This window comes from Penicillium mononematosum (assembly GCF_028829835.1).
Source record: "Penicillium mononematosum strain IBT 11891 chromosome Unknown utg000005l:1.0-9366267.0:1.0-9372171.0, whole genome shotgun sequence".
NCBI classification, from domain to species: domain Eukaryota; kingdom Fungi; phylum Ascomycota; class Eurotiomycetes; order Eurotiales; family Aspergillaceae; genus Penicillium; species Penicillium mononematosum.
In genome coordinates, this window is record NW_026643275.1 from 1,825,851 (window position 1) to 1,842,174 (window position 16,324).

Consider the following 16,324-nt stretch of genomic DNA (forward strand, 5'->3'; position numbering starts at 1 on the left):
CTTGCAAAGCATTGAATGACCACCTGGGCACCTGGGCAGGACACTACAAAGAGTACGGAGTATTTATGAGAGATTGACTAACGCTGACAATATTTCTTTTCCAAGAACCTTCTACTCTTTTCAATCGCTTCCTTCACATATAAATAGCCATCATTCCGTCCATGAAACTACTTCTGCCACTTTTAATTTGCATCACAGCAATCTTCCTTGCCTATAACCCTTCTATCAAAGACTCTCTCAAAGACTCTTTCCTGACTTTCACCCAGCAACAAGCTCCTAGTCTGTCACAGTACCTTCAGACAAAAAGCATTGCCAATCAGACAAACCATCACCTTAACTTGGAAACTCCGACTCCCATAGTCTTCCCCATCACAGGCATGTCCGTTCCTCGTGCAATCCGACAGGCATTCCTTGCCCTTGAGCAAGCAGAAGGCGCAGGTGCTCGTGTGCGCCGCTCCATTGGAACCGCAAAGCTCCGCAACTTCAGCCCCTTCCTTATGCTCGACCACTTCACCATCGGTAAGGGTGCCGGTTTCCCGGACCACCCCCACCGCGGTCAGGAGACCATCACCTATTTGCTGTCCGGCGGTGTTGACCACGAAGACTTCGCCGGTAACAAGGGCACCATCGGAGCCGGCGATCTGCAATTCATGACCGCAGGTCGCGGCATCATGCACGCTGAGATGCCCCACGAGAACCCGGACGGTAGCCCCAATGTCGGTATGCAGTTGTGGGTCGATCTGCCCCAGAAGCTGAAGTTCTGTGAGCCTCGTTACCGTGATCTGCGCGCCGAGGAGATTCCCCTTGCCACGGTCGATGAGGGCCGCGTCCAGATTAAGGTCATCTCGGGCCAATCGCACGGTGTTGACTCCGTGCGCGACTTGGCCTACACCCCTGTCTGGATCTTGGATATCACCATCAAGCCTGGTGGTCGTATCTCACAGCCCCTGCCACAGGGATGGAACTCGTTTGCCTACACTTTGGCTGGTGAGACTGTGTTTGGCTCGAATGACTCCACTCGCATTGTGAAGGAATTCACAAACGTTGAATTCGAGCAGACGGGTGACTTTGTTGAACTCTCTGTCCCGGATAGCGCCGACAAGGAGGCCCGCATCTTCCTTGTGGCTGGCCAGCCGCTGGACCAGAAGGTTGTTCAGTATGGGCCCTTCGTGCTGAACACACAGGAAGAAGTTTACCAAGCGATGCTCGACTACCAGACTGCCTCTAATGGATTTGAAAGGACTCGAAACTGGCAGAGCGAGATTGGCAAGCGAATGGGCTAAATACCATGGATTAGTTTGCATTTTCTTGAGTTATATGGGTTATTGTTACATGTATTATGGTGTTTGGCGTAAATATACATGATATTGAATGAATGAAGTCCTTTATATGAATAATTCGGCGAGTTCCGAGCAATTTGTATATCTCATATCACGTATTATCCATTCGTTATGTGGAAACTTTGCTTTCCGCCGAGCGTATTCTTCTGGCTACAACGTCGAGAAGGAAAAGAGATCTACAAATCTATTGTAGTGCTACTTGAAATATGATGTCCTTAGTATTATTTTGTGCTAAGTTGTCAGGTTATTGAGGTCCTACGTCGTCAAGGACAGAGGCCGCTGTAAACGAAACCAGGTTTTACCTGCTTTTTCTTTTCCTTTTTCCTTTTCAAAATCTAGGCACATCCATATCGCTAAACTATGTGAGAGAAATGTTCTGTCCACCGTAGCGCCACTCAAATCGTCTCGGTCTGGGTGATTCCGTCAATTTTGATGGTCGCTCCCACGGTACCGACCAGAGCAAGTCCCCTGGGGATGTGGACGTCGCGAATCTTGAAGCAAGCAAAGACAACCAGTCTCTGAAGAGCCGGACAGCACCGGAAGATGCACCGCGCAAGGTAGTCGTCCATGACGGTGCTAAAGGAAATATCAAGATATTTGAGGTTGGGATACATTTTGCCTTCTGCGAAAACCTGTTCGAACGCTTTATATGAAATGTGACGACAGGATGCGATGTTCAGGTGTTGGATCTTCGAGCCCGAATGTTCCATAAGCGCAACGAAGCCGTCGGATGCAAGCCCAATAGGCTCCTCCGGACCGGCGGGATTCGTCATGTCCACGTCCCGGAGGGAGTTCAAGTCCACATAGGTAAGGGCCGGATTAGACCAGTCCGTGAAGAACGCAGCCAACCCTTTATCGGTGAAGGTCGAGTTGAGGGTAAGACGAAGCTTGGTCAGATGACGGCAATGTTCATGGATATGCTGTAGGAGTCGATCATCGGCAAGGTAGAATTCCTCCAGAGAGAGGGTCTCCAGCTGGGGACCAATGCTACTGATGATTTTAAGGAGAGGCTCAGTCTGAGTCTCCGTCTCGTCCAGAAAACGCAGCGACAAATGCTGAAGGGACTTGAGCGTCGAAATTCCTTCAAGCATGTCATTGTCGAGTTTGTGTAAAAACTTCAGTTTCAGTCGCTGAAGATTGGGGCAATGAAGGCACATCACTCGAGCAGTCTCGTTATCGAAGGCAGAATCCAGGTTCCACAGTTTGAGACTCAGGAAACGATGACCAAGTTTCATGAAAAGTTGGCGCCAACAGGCATCGGTCACAAGGTTTGGTCCATCCAGATGAAGATCTTTGATCTCCATATCACGCTCCATCATATAGTGGAAAATCTGGTCCTTCAATGGAGTGGTAAATCGAAGGTTGACCCTTGTTAGACGAGGCATGGAAGCCAGGATCTTGTGGTAATCATCCGTGCCGAGTTCTAACTACTGGTTAGATTTTCTTTCGACGACGGGGACATAACCCTGACTTACTAGCACAATCGAACAGGTCGATGGATGTATATTGAGGTCGTAAGAACAGATCCAAAGTCCGTGAGGTCACGGCCCGCCTTCTGGACAAGATCTGACCGAGACGTAACAGCAATGACGGAGGCAAATCTCCGAAGTCCTCAATATCATGGATATAATCTGCCACTTTCTAGAAAATGATTAGCACTCCATGGTCAAGGTCCTGAGAGTTTAAATGCCATGGACATACCTTGATGCAGGTTTCCAGCAGACTCTGAGTGCCATGAGGAGTCAACCCATCAAGTAGATTAGCTTGATTCTGACGGCGTCCAATCCCAGGGGCACGTTTCTTGGCCGGTGGCTTCTTCTCATCGGTCTTTTGCTTCTTGGAGCAATCAATGCAAAGCAAGCCTCCATTTGGACCGGCCTTGCTGTAGGGAGTCACTGTGAAACGCTTGTCGCAGATCTCACAGTTGGCCAGCTGACCCGGTTTCGGTCGGTTCTTTTCTTCGTGGATTTGTAGCGCAAGGTCGTCGTCGTCCTCATCATCATCATAATCGCCATTAAAGCGAGCCTTGCGCTTAGCAAATTCCTTACTATTTTTTATCCTTGCAATGGCTTGCTGGCGCTTGCGCTTTTTGACCGGGTCCTCTGGTGACTCTAAGACCGATGGAGACCTAGATTCTTCAGCAGCATTGGATGATTCTTGTTCAGCTTGGTCAGGCTGGCGTTGTGCCCCAGCTTGTCGGCGGTCCCAATCATCGCGGATTTGTTGGGCTGAGATATTATTTGACTATGACTAGTCAGCCAAGTCACACTACGTAGAGAAATATCAACATACAGCAAGATAGTCGGTCAAGGCAGAGCGCCTAGGGTTGTAGTTAGTCTCTGAGTGATAAAGCGAAGGGAAGCAAAACATACGGGCCCCGAATGCCCTGAGGCCGAGTTGACTGTCTTGGTTGTCTTGCCTGTCTTCTTCCAGTCCTTTTTTTCTGTTAGTTTAATTATAATATAAATATAGGATAATATAGGATAGGATATAGGACTCACATATTTGAAGAATTGTCAAGTTGAGCCTCAAAGATGGTCTGGGCCCCGAGTCACTGGACCCGTGGCAATTTCGCGTTTCACTTAACGCGGTCTTATCTGAGATAAGACACGGGGGATATGGGGGAGGATAAGGGGGGGAAATATGGATATAGAGGAATACACGGAAGAGATGAAGAGAGATCTTTTGATTGATAATGAAGATGAAGATGAAGATGAATATTCGCCACTAAGAAAAGAAAAGAAGAGAAACTGAGAAGGGAAATCGGGAGATTCCGAGGAAAATTTCTGGTTCAGGCACCAGCTGCCTCCGACTTCATCCTCATCTCATCTCATCTCTTCCCTTCCCTTGGTTTTCTCTGATTTCTCTTTTGATTTTCATCTCTACTTTTTTTTTCTCATCCCATCTGTCTTCTAGCAAGCCGCATATCATAATACAAACAAGTGAAGTTGCGCTTTTCTAGGTACATCCCCCCTAATGTGACATATATATTTTTCAAACCTGGCTAATAAAATCCATCTTTATAGCCTATCATACCCGTGCCCACCCTGGCATTCTGTCACCTCTCTACATCCGCTCGGTTTCAATATGAGGCATAATCTGAGACCCAGAACCACAATCCCTGATTCAGACGACGATTCACAATTCAGCGAGACGTCATTGAGGAATTCATCCCCCTCCGTCGATCAAGTCGATCGGGACCTCTGCGAGCCGGTGGATCATCCCTTTCTCGATCTCGCACTCGCGTTATCCAAGATTCCGAGGCAGACGAGGACGACTATGTCGGTCTATCGGACTCGGTGGCACCAGACAATTCTGCTTCAGGCGGAATTTCAGTGGTCGTGCCTGCGAAAAATGAATCAGCCAGTGACTCCAATTCTCGGAGTTCGCTTGGGATGTCCACAGGATACAGTACCCCAGCTACTAGCGTTGGTGCTGCAGCTACTGAACCTGACACCAAGATTGCGACCAAGACTTCGGCACGTATCAGTGCCGCCGATCGCGTTAAGGAATTGCAATCGAGCGCATTGTCCCTAGGATCTCACCGAAGAGGAAGAAAACGATCCGCGGCTGTTTTGGCTGAGGATGATGATGATGCCTCTGATGTTCCACTAGCCCGTGCCTTCAAAAAAAGGACGGCAAAACGGCCTACGGGTGCTGATCTTGAGGCTTCTGATTCTGCTCTTGCCCATGCCCTTCAAATGGACGAATACGAGTATCCACTCTCGACAACAGAACAACGTTTGCCCATGGACAAATTCATTGATGAACACGCCTCGGACTCGGATTCTAGACCGGTGTCTCCGTTGAGCTCTGAGCCACCAGAGTTGCTTCATTCGGATACCTCGGAGGATCCACTAGAAGGCAGATCTCCCAGTCCTCTTGGGGAAGGCCTCAATGACGATATTTATGACTCTGAAGCAGATCTGCCCCCAACGTGGGAAGAGCATCGGAAAGCTCGTCGTGTAAGTCGGGTTCTTCCCCACATGTGTTTTTGTATGACTGACCATCACCTAGGCGGAAAGAGACCGAAAGAACCTTGTGAATAAACATCCCACAATAGGTACAATGTGGGATGTGCTCAAAGCGCAGCCGATTATCCAGCCAAAGGAAGCCAAGCAACCTGTGTCCATAACTCGCAAACTCAAGCCATTCCAACTGGAGGGCTTGAATTGGATGATAGCTCAGGAAAAGACCCAATACAAGGGTGGTCTGCTGGGCGATGAGATGGGCATGGGAAAGACCATTCAAGCAGTTTCACTCATCATGTCCGATTTCCCCCAGCCTGACCCGACTCTTGTCATCGTGCCACCGGTCGCTTTGATGCAGTGGGTATCCAAAATCAAGGAATACACGGATGGCAAGCTGAAAGTCTTGGTCTATCACAATTCCGATGCGAAGGTCAAAAAGTTGACACCAGCTGAAATTCGCAAATACGATGTCATCATGATTTCCTATGCAAGTCTCGAATCCATTTACCGCAAGCAGGAGAAAGGCTTCTCTCGCGGCGAAACGATGGTCAAAGCAGACAGCGTCATTCACGCAGTCCACTATCACCGCCTGGTTCTTGACGAGGCACATAGTATCAAATCACGTACCACGGGTGTTGCCAGGGCATGTTTTGCCTTGGAGGCTAATTACAAGTGGTGCCTATCGGGCACACCCGTACAGAACCGGATCGGAGAGTTCTTCTCCCTTCTACGCTTTCTACAAGTCAAGCCATTCGCATGCTACTTTTGTAAGCAGTGCGATTGCGAACAACTCCAGTGGACCTCGACTAAAGAGGGACGTTGTACCGAGTGCTCTCACACTGGGTTTATGCACATTTCAATCTTCAACAAGGAGATTCTTAACCCCATTATCGAGGGGAAAACGCAAAAACAACGCAAAGACGGCCTCGACAAGCTCCGTCTCATAACCGATCATATCATGCTCCGCCGGATGAAGCAACAGCATACAAAGTCGATGGAGCTACCAGCTAAACGTATCACGTTGCACAATGAATTTTTCGGTGAGATCGAGCAAGATTTCTCACGCAGCATCATGACGAACTCGACAAGAAAATTCGATACCTATGTCAGCGAGGGTGTCATGTTGAACAACTATGCCAACATCTTCGGATTGATTATGCAGATGCGCCAAGTTGCAAACCATCCCGATCTCATTTTGAAGAAAAAAGCACAAGCAGGGTTTAACGTTGCTGTGTGTTGCGTCTGTGATGAGCCCGCCGAAGATGCCATTCGGTCTCAGTGCCGTCATGAATTCTGTCGTCAATGCGCCAAGGACTATATTCAGTCTTTCCAGGATGATAGCAAGCATGTTGACTGCCCACGGTGCCATATCGCTCTTTCCATTGATCTGGAACAACCAACTCTTGCGGAATACGAAGAGTCTGTCAAGAAGAATTCCATTATCAACCGCATCTCCATGGAGAGTTGGACCTCGTCCACGAAAATTGAGATGCTCCTCTACGAACTCTTCAAGGAGCGAAGCAAAAGCCATACCCCTAAATCCATCATCTTCTCCCAGTTCACATCCATGCTACAACTGGTCGAGTGGCGGCTCCGCCATGCCGGGTTCAATACCGTTATGTTGGATGGATCGATGACCCCAGCACAGCGGCAAAAGTCCATTGAACATTTCATGACTAAGGCCGACGTTGAGGTTTTCTTAGTCTCTCTCAAGGCCGGTGGCGTGGCACTCAACCTGACGGAAGCATCCCGAGTTTTCATCATTGACCCATGGTGGAATCCCGCGGCGGAATGGCAAAGTGCCGACCGCAGTCACCGAATCGGGCAGCAGCGGCCTTGTGTGGTCACCCGACTCTGTATCGAGGACTCGGTCGAATCACGAATCATTCAACTTCAGGAGAAGAAAGCCAACCTCATCCGGGGTACCCTAAATAAAGATCAGGCGGCAGCGTTGGAAAAGCTGACCCCAGAGGACATGCAGTTCCTCTTCCGAGGAACCTAAAAGAACCAATGATCTCCATTGATCTTCAATACGCCACATTTGTCCCGAGGTCCTTACGCGAGGCTTTTTTCTTTTTTTCCCCCCTCATATGATTCCCATGACCTTACTACCATTCTTTCTCTATGTGTACTATGTAGTATTTTTTTTTTTCGCTATGTTTTTGCTTTGGGGCATTTTTAGCCTTTAATTCAAAGTTACTTGAATAGATGAAAATGAAAACATCCCACTACAAGGTACAACATAATATATACAAATAAAAATTTCTACAAGTCCCCCTGAAAAAGGTACAAGATGGAGTCCCAATGAGGTCATGGTACCTCTCTAGGAAAGTCTTGGCGATATAATCTCTGTTGCCTGCGCTCATCTTTCCCTATAGGGAGATCTTACGGTTCTTCCATTTGTAAGGCTGAAAAGCTGTCGGGTGGATTCTCAAATTTTCCTCCTTTTAATATGGCTATTCTTACTTAGTTTTACTTATATTTATCCCCGGGAGATTTGTTCTACGGCCATGGACGACTCCCAACCCCGGTCATTGCCTGTCCATCCCATCGACAAATATGGCCCAAAACTCGTGGAGAAGGCTGACAAGATACATCACCGGGTCACTATGAATGAAGAGTCAAAGCCTGCCGGAGGCTTCGATGCCACTCCCATTCCCCATGCCCCACCAGGCTACACTCTCAAGATTACTTTCCATCGCGCAGAAGACCTGCCTGTCGCGGACTTTGGCAGTTTCTCCTCCGATCCCTATATCTCCGCGCATATGGTAGTCGCCCTACCGACGCGCCACAAGCAAGACCCCGACATGCGCTTCCGCACCCCGACCGTACGTAAGGACATGAACCCCAAGTGGGAATGCGAATGGATCGTCGCAAATGTCCCCGCTTCGGGATTTCAGTTGAAATGTCATCTCATGGACGAGGACCCCGCGGACCACGATGATAAGCTGGGAATCGCTTTCATCGACGTTCCTACACTTTCGGAGGACTGGGCAGGTTTCAAGGAAAAACCCTTCAAGGTCAAAAAGCGCTTTGGGAGCAAGCGCGTCTACGTCTTTACTAATGTCTCTGCGTTTGCGACTGGTCATCGCAAGGAATCTTGGTTGGTGGTCAGTATTGAATGCCTCGGCAAGACTCCTGGCACGGAGGGGGGGTCAGATGTACACCATTGGTCCCAACCATTGGTTTAAGCATTTTTCTCCTCTGATCGGACGGCTGGCTGGCATCAAAGACCAGGTTCAAAGCAAAGATGGCAGTGGCAAGTCCATTAGCCGTTACAAGTGTGTCCTTCTTCCCGTTCCCCATGGCCCATTTATATACTAACCCCCCCAATAGTTTCCAAGCTATTCAGATGCAGCTCACAGGCCCCATTCCTGCGGAGCTATACCATCGCTATGTAGAGTTCAAGCCATTCGTAGCGGGAATGTTCCAGGCGCAGAGTCTACGTGGGCGTATCTTGCATAAAGCGCTCCATCATCAACACCAGCGCATTTACAATTTCGATCGCACTACCTTGCATGGGTCCTTCCAGACGCCTTGCCATGAACTCGCTCAGAAGTTTTTGGAGTTTGCGCACTATGGCCAAGGCGGGCGGATCTTTACCTACGTGCTCACCTTGGACGGACAATTCCGATTCACCGAGACTGGCAAAGAATTTGGCATCGATATGCTGAGCAAGCACACCATGCACAGTGATGTATCCATCTACATTGCGTACTCAGGTGAATTCTTCCTTCGGCGGCGCAAGCATCGCCATCGCCGTAACTCCCCAGAAGGGCGCGCGGAGCGCGCAGAGAATGCAGAGAATGCAGACTCGAGCACAGTGCCGACAGACGAATTTCCCGTGGAGGAAGATGAGGGCCATAATGAGGGCGAGGATCTGGACCGAACCGAAGAAGGGATCCCTATCTCGACCAATCCAGCGGACTATGAACTCTTTATTGATAATGACAGTGGAACCTACCGGCCCAATGCGGAGAAGCTACCACTCCTGCAGGAATTTATGTCCTCCAACTTCCCCGGTCTTCATGTCACCACTCTGGACTGCCAGGCGGATGCGGAAAGAATGGGAAGTCTGAAGGACGAGCAGCGCGAATTCAAGAAGAACGCAGGCAATGTCATTACGTTCCTACAGCAAAGCAGCGCGTCTTCACTGTCAATCTCTAGCTCGGATGAGGATGAGCTCAACGAGCGCAGTGGCCAACCCAAGCAACGAGGAGATCTTTCTCGACGAGTCCACGAGATGCGCGATTTACGAGGACAAGTAATGCGGTGGGTAGAAGCGGATGAAAAGCCCGATGGCCACAAGCAGAAGCATCGCTACTTCTCTAGCCGTGAGCGCCCCGTTTCGGCTAGTGCGATCACCACTGACCCCAAGCATGGGACGAGTCGGCTCGTGACTTGACTGTTTCTCTTGTATTCTCGGGTTTCGAGGACCACGTAGTGGTTTGGAACCGAGTCTCACGACGTTCACGAATGATCTTATTGATACCAGGCTGTTTTCGCTGTTTTTGTACACTCCTATTAATATAAATTTGACAATAAGAAGGGTACATTTGATGTATTTATAGCATTTTTTTAAGTCGGAAGTGAGGCTATGTTCATACAACATACATATCATAGATGTTGTCCTTAAATATTATATATGTACCCTTTTGAGACACGATCCAAAGAAGATAATTTAAATTATATACTTCTAAAACATCTATACATCTATACATACAAAATAAAATAAAAAAGAAGCTTTAAACTAAATGACACTATATGGGGGTGGTTGCCTGCGCATTTTATCCGATCACTTTCGCCCCCCTCCTTCAGACCTTTGAGCTCTCTCACATCCCTTAGACAACAACCTTCACTGAATGGTTACTCGGTTCCTTTACAAGCCGCAATACAAAGGCCATCCGACTGCAGGTTCGCAGACCGTCGATGGCCAATTGGTCCCGCTACTTCGGTCCCTTTCTCGCGCCGTGACCTGATCCCTTGCCATCATGGGGAATGTTGCCAGCCGCCTCGACGATGCGGGGAACTTGTTTTTCAAGGATCAGAATCGCTGTAGGTTAAAAGTTCACTGAAACTCTTGCCGATATACTGATGAAATTTCAATAGTCTCGATCGCATCGGTCACGATAAGCAACCCACGACGTCGTCTTTTGACTCTATCCCCCAACGCGTTCCTGCGGCGAGGTTCGTGGCCAAGCGCGATGTCGGCGACGATACTCCGATCGAATATATTCAGGTACGCGCCCAACAGCCTAGATGCATCGGGCCGTCTCAGCTAACAAGACCCCTCAAAACAGGACCCCGAAACCCCATCCGCCGCTCCGATCCCGACGTTCATGCTGCGCCTGTCGAACGACGAGGAGCTGGTCTTCAACTTCACCTTTATCATTCGTCAGACACAGACCGGAAATGCTCCAAATTCCGTCAATGGTGTCTCAACGACTATGCCCGAGGTGGCAGACACCAGTCTCACGGGCCTCACGTTCGCTCACGCATCCAACTCGAAGGAACTGGATAATCTGATCACAAGAGAGTTCCATGCGAACCCTAACCTTCAGAATAACTCGAATGTCCAGTTGATTGGGGATTACTCTACAGAGGGCACCCCGTCCGTGTCATTCGAATGGTCGTGGAGATGGAAGCCTCCCAAGGTAACGGAGGACAAAGGCGGCGGCTGGCGCAACAGCTGCAGCTTCTTAGACTACGACCAAAGAACAAACCGTCTCAACACCCTCGCTCATTTTTCCTTTTGGGTGCACAACTCCATGCGTCCTCTGCCGAGCCCTCAGATCTCATCGCCAAATCTGGAGTTACCCGTTTTCCCGCGCTCTCGTATTTCATCAACTCAATCTGTCGTATCTCACTATAGCGATGCCGAATCCACCCACCAGAATCCCTCCACCGTTCCGCCTGAGCCAGTTGAGAAGTCTCTCCCGCCCCCTCCTCCGCCGTCCGTGCCCCCTCCCCCACCACCAGCCAAGGTGGACCTCCCACATTCACGCGCAGGCGATGAGATGAGCGGAGTGGAGGATGGACCCTTGTTCCGGGCGACCATGAAAGCGCTAGAGTCGAAGACAAGCAACATGCGAAGCAAAATAAAAAAGGTGCTCAAGAAAGCCGAGAGCGCGCAGCTAGCACAAGCCAACTGCAATGAGGCCATGGAGGCGTTCCTAACTTCGTTGAACGATGCGTCCACGTCGAATGCGAATGCTATTCAGCCCGCGTTGGATCATTACTTTGAGAAGATCGCTCGGCAGATCTTGAACTACGAGCAGCTGAACACAGTGCAACTTCAGAAACTCGTGATTGATCCTCTGGTCAAGCTATATAATAACGACATAAAACAAGCAGAAGCCAAAAAGAAGGACTGGGATGAAGAGAGCCGTGACTATTACGCATATGTCAGTCGGTATTTGGGCCAGCGACAGGATTCGCTGAAAGAGAAGAAGCGTGCCGAGAGTGATTCAAAGTATCAAGCCAAGCGGCGGAATTTCGAACTGAGGCGATTTGATTACTCCTCGTTTATGCAAGATCTCCACGGAGGTCGCAAAGAGCAAGAGGTCCTCTCACATCTCACCAAGTATGCAAGTTGCCAGGCCAAGAGTTTCCTGTCAACCGCCAAAAAGGTTGAAGGAATGACCCCTCAGCTGGATGCCTTAATTCACGAGGTGGACCAGGCCGACAAGGAGTTCCAATTCCAGCGTACAGAGCGCGAAGAGAAGCGCCGGGCTCTGGAAAATGGCAGTAACCCATATCTTGAGCCCGATGCAGTGGTCGGTACGGCGAGTGTCCCTACCATACCTCCTGGAACTGCCAACGGGGGACCTTCTACCGAGGTCGAGCTTGGTAGGGCGGATAGCACAGGCTCCCAGCTTCGAGGAGTCATTAGCAACACCTCATCGGTTTCGTCTCAACCAAATGCAGGATCGGTTACATCAGCCGCAGGGATCAGTTCACCTGCATCAAACTCGACAGTGGTTGGCAATGCGGGCCAGAATCGCTTCAAGGGTATCCGAGATCTCGAGGAGCAGAACAGTCTTGGATCTGATCGGACCAGCGGCCAACAGCGGAAAGAAGGCCTCCTGTGGGCACTGTCCCGTCCGGGATCTCACATCGACCCAAAGGGGATCAACAAACAGGCATGGCACAAGTAAGTTTACAAGCGCATGAATGGTTGCCCAACTTCTAATTTTGTCAGGTTTTGGATTGTCCTGGATCAAGGAAAATTATCCGAGTATAGCAACTGGAAACAAAAGCTGGATCTGCACATGGACCCCATCGATCTGCGCATGGCGTCCGTCCGTGAAGCTCGAAACGCGGAGCGGCGGTTCTGTTTCGAAGTTATCACGCCCCAGTTCAAACGTATTTACCAAGCCACATCCGAGGAGGACATGTCCAATTGGATCAGATCTATCAACAACGCGCTGCAGAGTGCGGTCGAAGGCCAGGAGACTCCACCTGCCTCCGCATCTAGGAATGATACGCCGACCAGTCGAGATATTGGTTCTGTTTTAACAGGGAAAAGCTCGTCTGTGTCTGGCCATCACTCCTATTCGTCCTCTAGCTCAGGCAGCAACGCTGGCGTCACTCGCCGAACAACAGTCGGTGCGCGCCCGGGCTATGTCCGTCCTGATAGCAACAGCTTTGAAGAGAATCCTGCAAAACTTCTGCAGGTTGTACGGGATGCGGACCAAGGCAACAACTGGTGTGCTGATTGTGGATCGTCGTCCAAGGTTGAATGGGTGTCCATCAACCTCGGAATCATTCTCTGCATTGAATGTAGTGGGATCCACCGCTCTCTGGGCACGCATATATCCAAGATCCGTTCTCTCACATTGGATGTACATTCCTTCTCGAACGATATCGTCGAGATTCTCCTGCAGATTGGCAACCGCGTCAGCAATATGATCTGGGAGGCGACCCTGGATCAAACTCTCAAGCCGAGCGCAAGTTCCACACGAGAGCAGCGGTTGAAATTCATCACGGCGAAATATGTTGATCGAGCCTACGTTGAGAATCTGCCTTCACCACGTTCTCGCTTCGCGACGCCTGATGAAACGCTCCTCGCATCAATCAAACAGAACGACATTCAAGGCGTCCTCTACGGCCTCGCCCTGCGTGGCAACGTGAACATAACCGATCGCTCCCGCAACACTCACGCGACCTTCCTTGCCCTCGCCGCGGCCGATCCAGCGTCCCCAGGCGCCCCACCGACCACTCTCGCCGCCAGGTCTAGCGCAAAAGCCATCCCGTTCCCTATCGCCGAGCTGCTAGTCCAAAACGGTGCCGAGATCCCGCCACAACCCCCTTCCATCCCCCTCTCCCCCGCAGCCAAGCTCTATCTCAGCCAACGGACCGCCCGGAATTCCGGCTTCAGCGTGCCTCCGCCGCCGCTAGGCGGAAAGTCCTCCGCAAACGATACCCTGGGCTCGCTCCCAACTATCCGCAGCAAGGAATCTTCCTCTTCGTCAAACACTCCAACTCTCGCAGAAAGCAGAGACAAGGACAGAGAGAAGCTCTCCAAAAGAGGAAGCGCTGGCGCCCGTTTTGCGGGGAAAGTGGCTTCACTTGGAATTGATCGATAAAGGGCTTCTCCCGCGCTTCATCTTGTCTATATTCCCCGTCTAGCACATCCGCCGCGCCGCCCCTTAATCGTAATTATATCAGTGTTTAATGAGATTCCGTATGAAAATTCCCCTCTGATGACTACTTTTTTTTTGGTTTTCTTTCCGCTCTTTGCTTTCTGTTTCTTGTCAAGAATATTTCCTTTTCGCTCTTTGGCTCTGACTTCTATGAGGGCCAGGCGGTGGTTTCTTTCTCTCTTTTCACTTCTTCTGTGTCAATTCTTGATACTGGCATATCGATCCAGCTTTTGGATGGTTACTCTTCCACTTTCATGGTTTATTGTCTTCTAGGACAAATTCAAATATGGGTCTGGTCTGTTGCCTTTGCCCTGTGTTCTGATGATTTTGTTTTATATCATGTGTAGTTGTATGCTCTGGTGTATCCGTTCTGGGTGACTTGTACTTATCGAGCTTTGGAGGAGGGAGAATCTATTATCGCAGTAGTCAATGGTGACCGGTGGAGAATAGAGATTCCCAAACATCTATCTACATAAGCTATCGGCATATAATGGATGGAGCTAGTCGGCATATACATGCTTTCTTTTCTTCGCCTCACCTTGTCATCCACTTTCCCATATCTAAATATCTAAACTACTCCGTACAACCACCGATACTCTCCACCATGCTGGATACTGTCTTTTGTCAGAAACGAAGTTACCTACCTAGGTAACAGTGGCCCGCGGCTCCCCACTGACCCCAGCAGCTGACAATAATCCCAACGATCATCGAGCTAGAACTGCAAAGCCATGGGGCTGTGGCGTCTAGCGGTGGCCGGGGATGGTAAGACCTGCAGTTTGCTAGATGTAAGTAGAAGTACCTCAGCGTACGATATGGATATGGAGATATGGAGACGTAGGTGGCTGTGAACGGTCGATCAATTGTATACGAAGCAACAATGGAGATGGAGATGCGGATCCCTGCTGATCCCGGTGATTGCGGTCATATTGTATATTGTAGTGGTATAGGAGCCAGTCCACAGGTTGGTATATGGTGATTCGCTTCCTGTCCAAAGCCTCATGACATCCATCGTAGATGATTCGAGTCCAAAGAGTGGAGATGTGGGGAGTACCCATGACGTCAGGGGATCCATAGTGACGCCTAAGGTATCCATCCATGGATATGTGGCGTCTCTCCCGAAAGACACTTCAAGAAATGACGGACTTAGTCTGTTTCTTATGTATGGAAGGCAGTGGAATCTTTTGAGATATGAAAATTTTATAATGTGCGTCAGTGGCCACTGTTGTCAATGTAGATCATTGGAATTGAATTGTACTATATTGTAGATATCGTAGATCGTAGATAGGTTGTCTATTCCTATCTATCATTCTCGGGAATCTCCTTGATTATAGTTCAATTGGAGTATACTTCATAGAGGATGAGAGTATCAAAGGATATAAGTGACAAGGGAATATTGAGGGTGGATTCGTTGGATATGCAATATGTATGCAATGTACGGTATACGTTGTGTTATATGAATATATACCTAGGTAATCTGGTTCGGAGAAATAGTCTGGGGTTGACGGCCAATAAAAGTGACTATAACAGACTATCTCTCTACTATGTATATACCTTCAAGGTATAGTATGGATACCTGTACAAGATATATGTGCTACCTAATAAATGAAAGCACAGCTGAGCCGTATATCGATGTACATACATAGTAGGAACGTGGCGTTCTCCGGTTATCCCACTCTGACTAGACTGGAGACAGTATATCCCTTTTCTGGAATTCAAAAATGAATACACCGTAGCCAAATCTATGTTGTAGAGTGGCTGTTTCTAATATTTCTGATTTGATAGGAAGTTGTCATATTGCAGTGGACCTCATATATATGACTTCTTTTCGTAGTATATTGTATGTACAACATAGAAACACATGCTCTATTGCCAATGAGAAGTATTTTTCTTTTTTTAAAAAAAGAAAAAATAGGAGAGAGATATACACCTAGTACCTAGGTAATCCCCGTAGTACTTGATACCCTCTGATTGGCTGGGCTGAGATGCCGGAGAACCCGTAGTGGATCCCGCCCGACTTCATTTTTGGTCCTTTTTTGTTTTTTTTGTGTCCTTTTTTGTCTCCTTTTGGTCCCTCTTCACCCTTTTCGCCCTTTTCTGTGATGATTCCTTTTTCCAATTGGCTCCTTTTCTGTCACTTTTATTACTTTTTTCCCCCTCTACTGCGTCATTCTGGAAGAATGTACGGAGTACGGAGTACCCTACTATTTGATGGGTTTGTCTTGATTTTCTCCATTCGACCCCAACAGTACGGAGTACACTATGAAACAGGCCAAAGATCAATACTACCTTGCCTACGGAGTACAAAGTACACAATATATTGTCGAGGCTTTCCTAGTGCCTAGGATCAGACAATGCTCATGCTATACAG

General features: G+C 49.0%; 5 protein-coding genes across 5 annotated transcripts; 4 read left to right on the plus strand and 1 right to left on the minus strand.

The window, feature by feature from the left end:
• Nucleotides 1-161: 161 nt before the first annotated feature.
• Nucleotides 162-1,283, plus strand: N7519_008783 (pirin family protein; the record flags this gene model as incomplete). Its single annotated transcript, XM_057295557.1, has 1 exon — nucleotides 162-1,283. The coding sequence occupies one exon, from the start codon at nucleotides 162-164 to the stop codon at nucleotides 1,281-1,283; it is 1,122 nt and encodes a 373-aa protein (XP_057143439.1).
• Nucleotides 1,284-1,735: 452 nt separating this feature from the next.
• Nucleotides 1,736-3,710, minus strand: rad7 (uncharacterized protein; the record flags this gene model as incomplete). Its single annotated transcript, XM_057295558.1, has 4 exons — nucleotides 1,736-2,763; nucleotides 2,816-2,981; nucleotides 3,042-3,584; nucleotides 3,633-3,710. 4 exons carry the CDS (start codon nucleotides 3,708-3,710, stop codon nucleotides 1,736-1,738), a joined length of 1,815 nt encoding a protein of 604 aa, XP_057143440.1.
• Nucleotides 3,711-4,427: 717 nt separating this feature from the next.
• Nucleotides 4,428-7,313, plus strand: N7519_008785 (DNA repair protein RAD16; the record flags this gene model as incomplete). Its single annotated transcript, XM_057295559.1, has 3 exons — nucleotides 4,428-4,495; nucleotides 4,531-5,305; nucleotides 5,358-7,313. The coding sequence occupies 3 exons, from the start codon at nucleotides 4,428-4,430 to the stop codon at nucleotides 7,311-7,313; spliced, it is 2,799 nt and encodes a 932-aa protein (XP_057143441.1).
• Nucleotides 7,314-7,821: 508 nt separating this feature from the next.
• N7519_008786 (C2 domain protein) lies at nucleotides 7,822-9,716 on the plus strand (the record flags this gene model as incomplete). The annotated part of the gene is made up of 3 exons (XM_057295560.1): nucleotides 7,822-8,395; nucleotides 8,427-8,592; nucleotides 8,648-9,716. 3 exons carry the CDS (start codon nucleotides 7,822-7,824, stop codon nucleotides 9,714-9,716), a joined length of 1,809 nt encoding a protein of 602 aa, XP_057143442.1.
• A 586-nt stretch (nucleotides 9,717-10,302) lies between these two features.
• Nucleotides 10,303-13,899, plus strand: N7519_008787 (putative ARF GTPase activator (Csx2); the record flags this gene model as incomplete). The annotated part of the gene is made up of 4 exons (XM_057295561.1): nucleotides 10,303-10,370; nucleotides 10,421-10,550; nucleotides 10,612-12,464; nucleotides 12,513-13,899. The coding sequence occupies 4 exons, from the start codon at nucleotides 10,303-10,305 to the stop codon at nucleotides 13,897-13,899; spliced, it is 3,438 nt and encodes a 1,145-aa protein (XP_057143443.1).
• Between the last annotated feature and the right edge of the window lie 2,425 nt (nucleotides 13,900-16,324).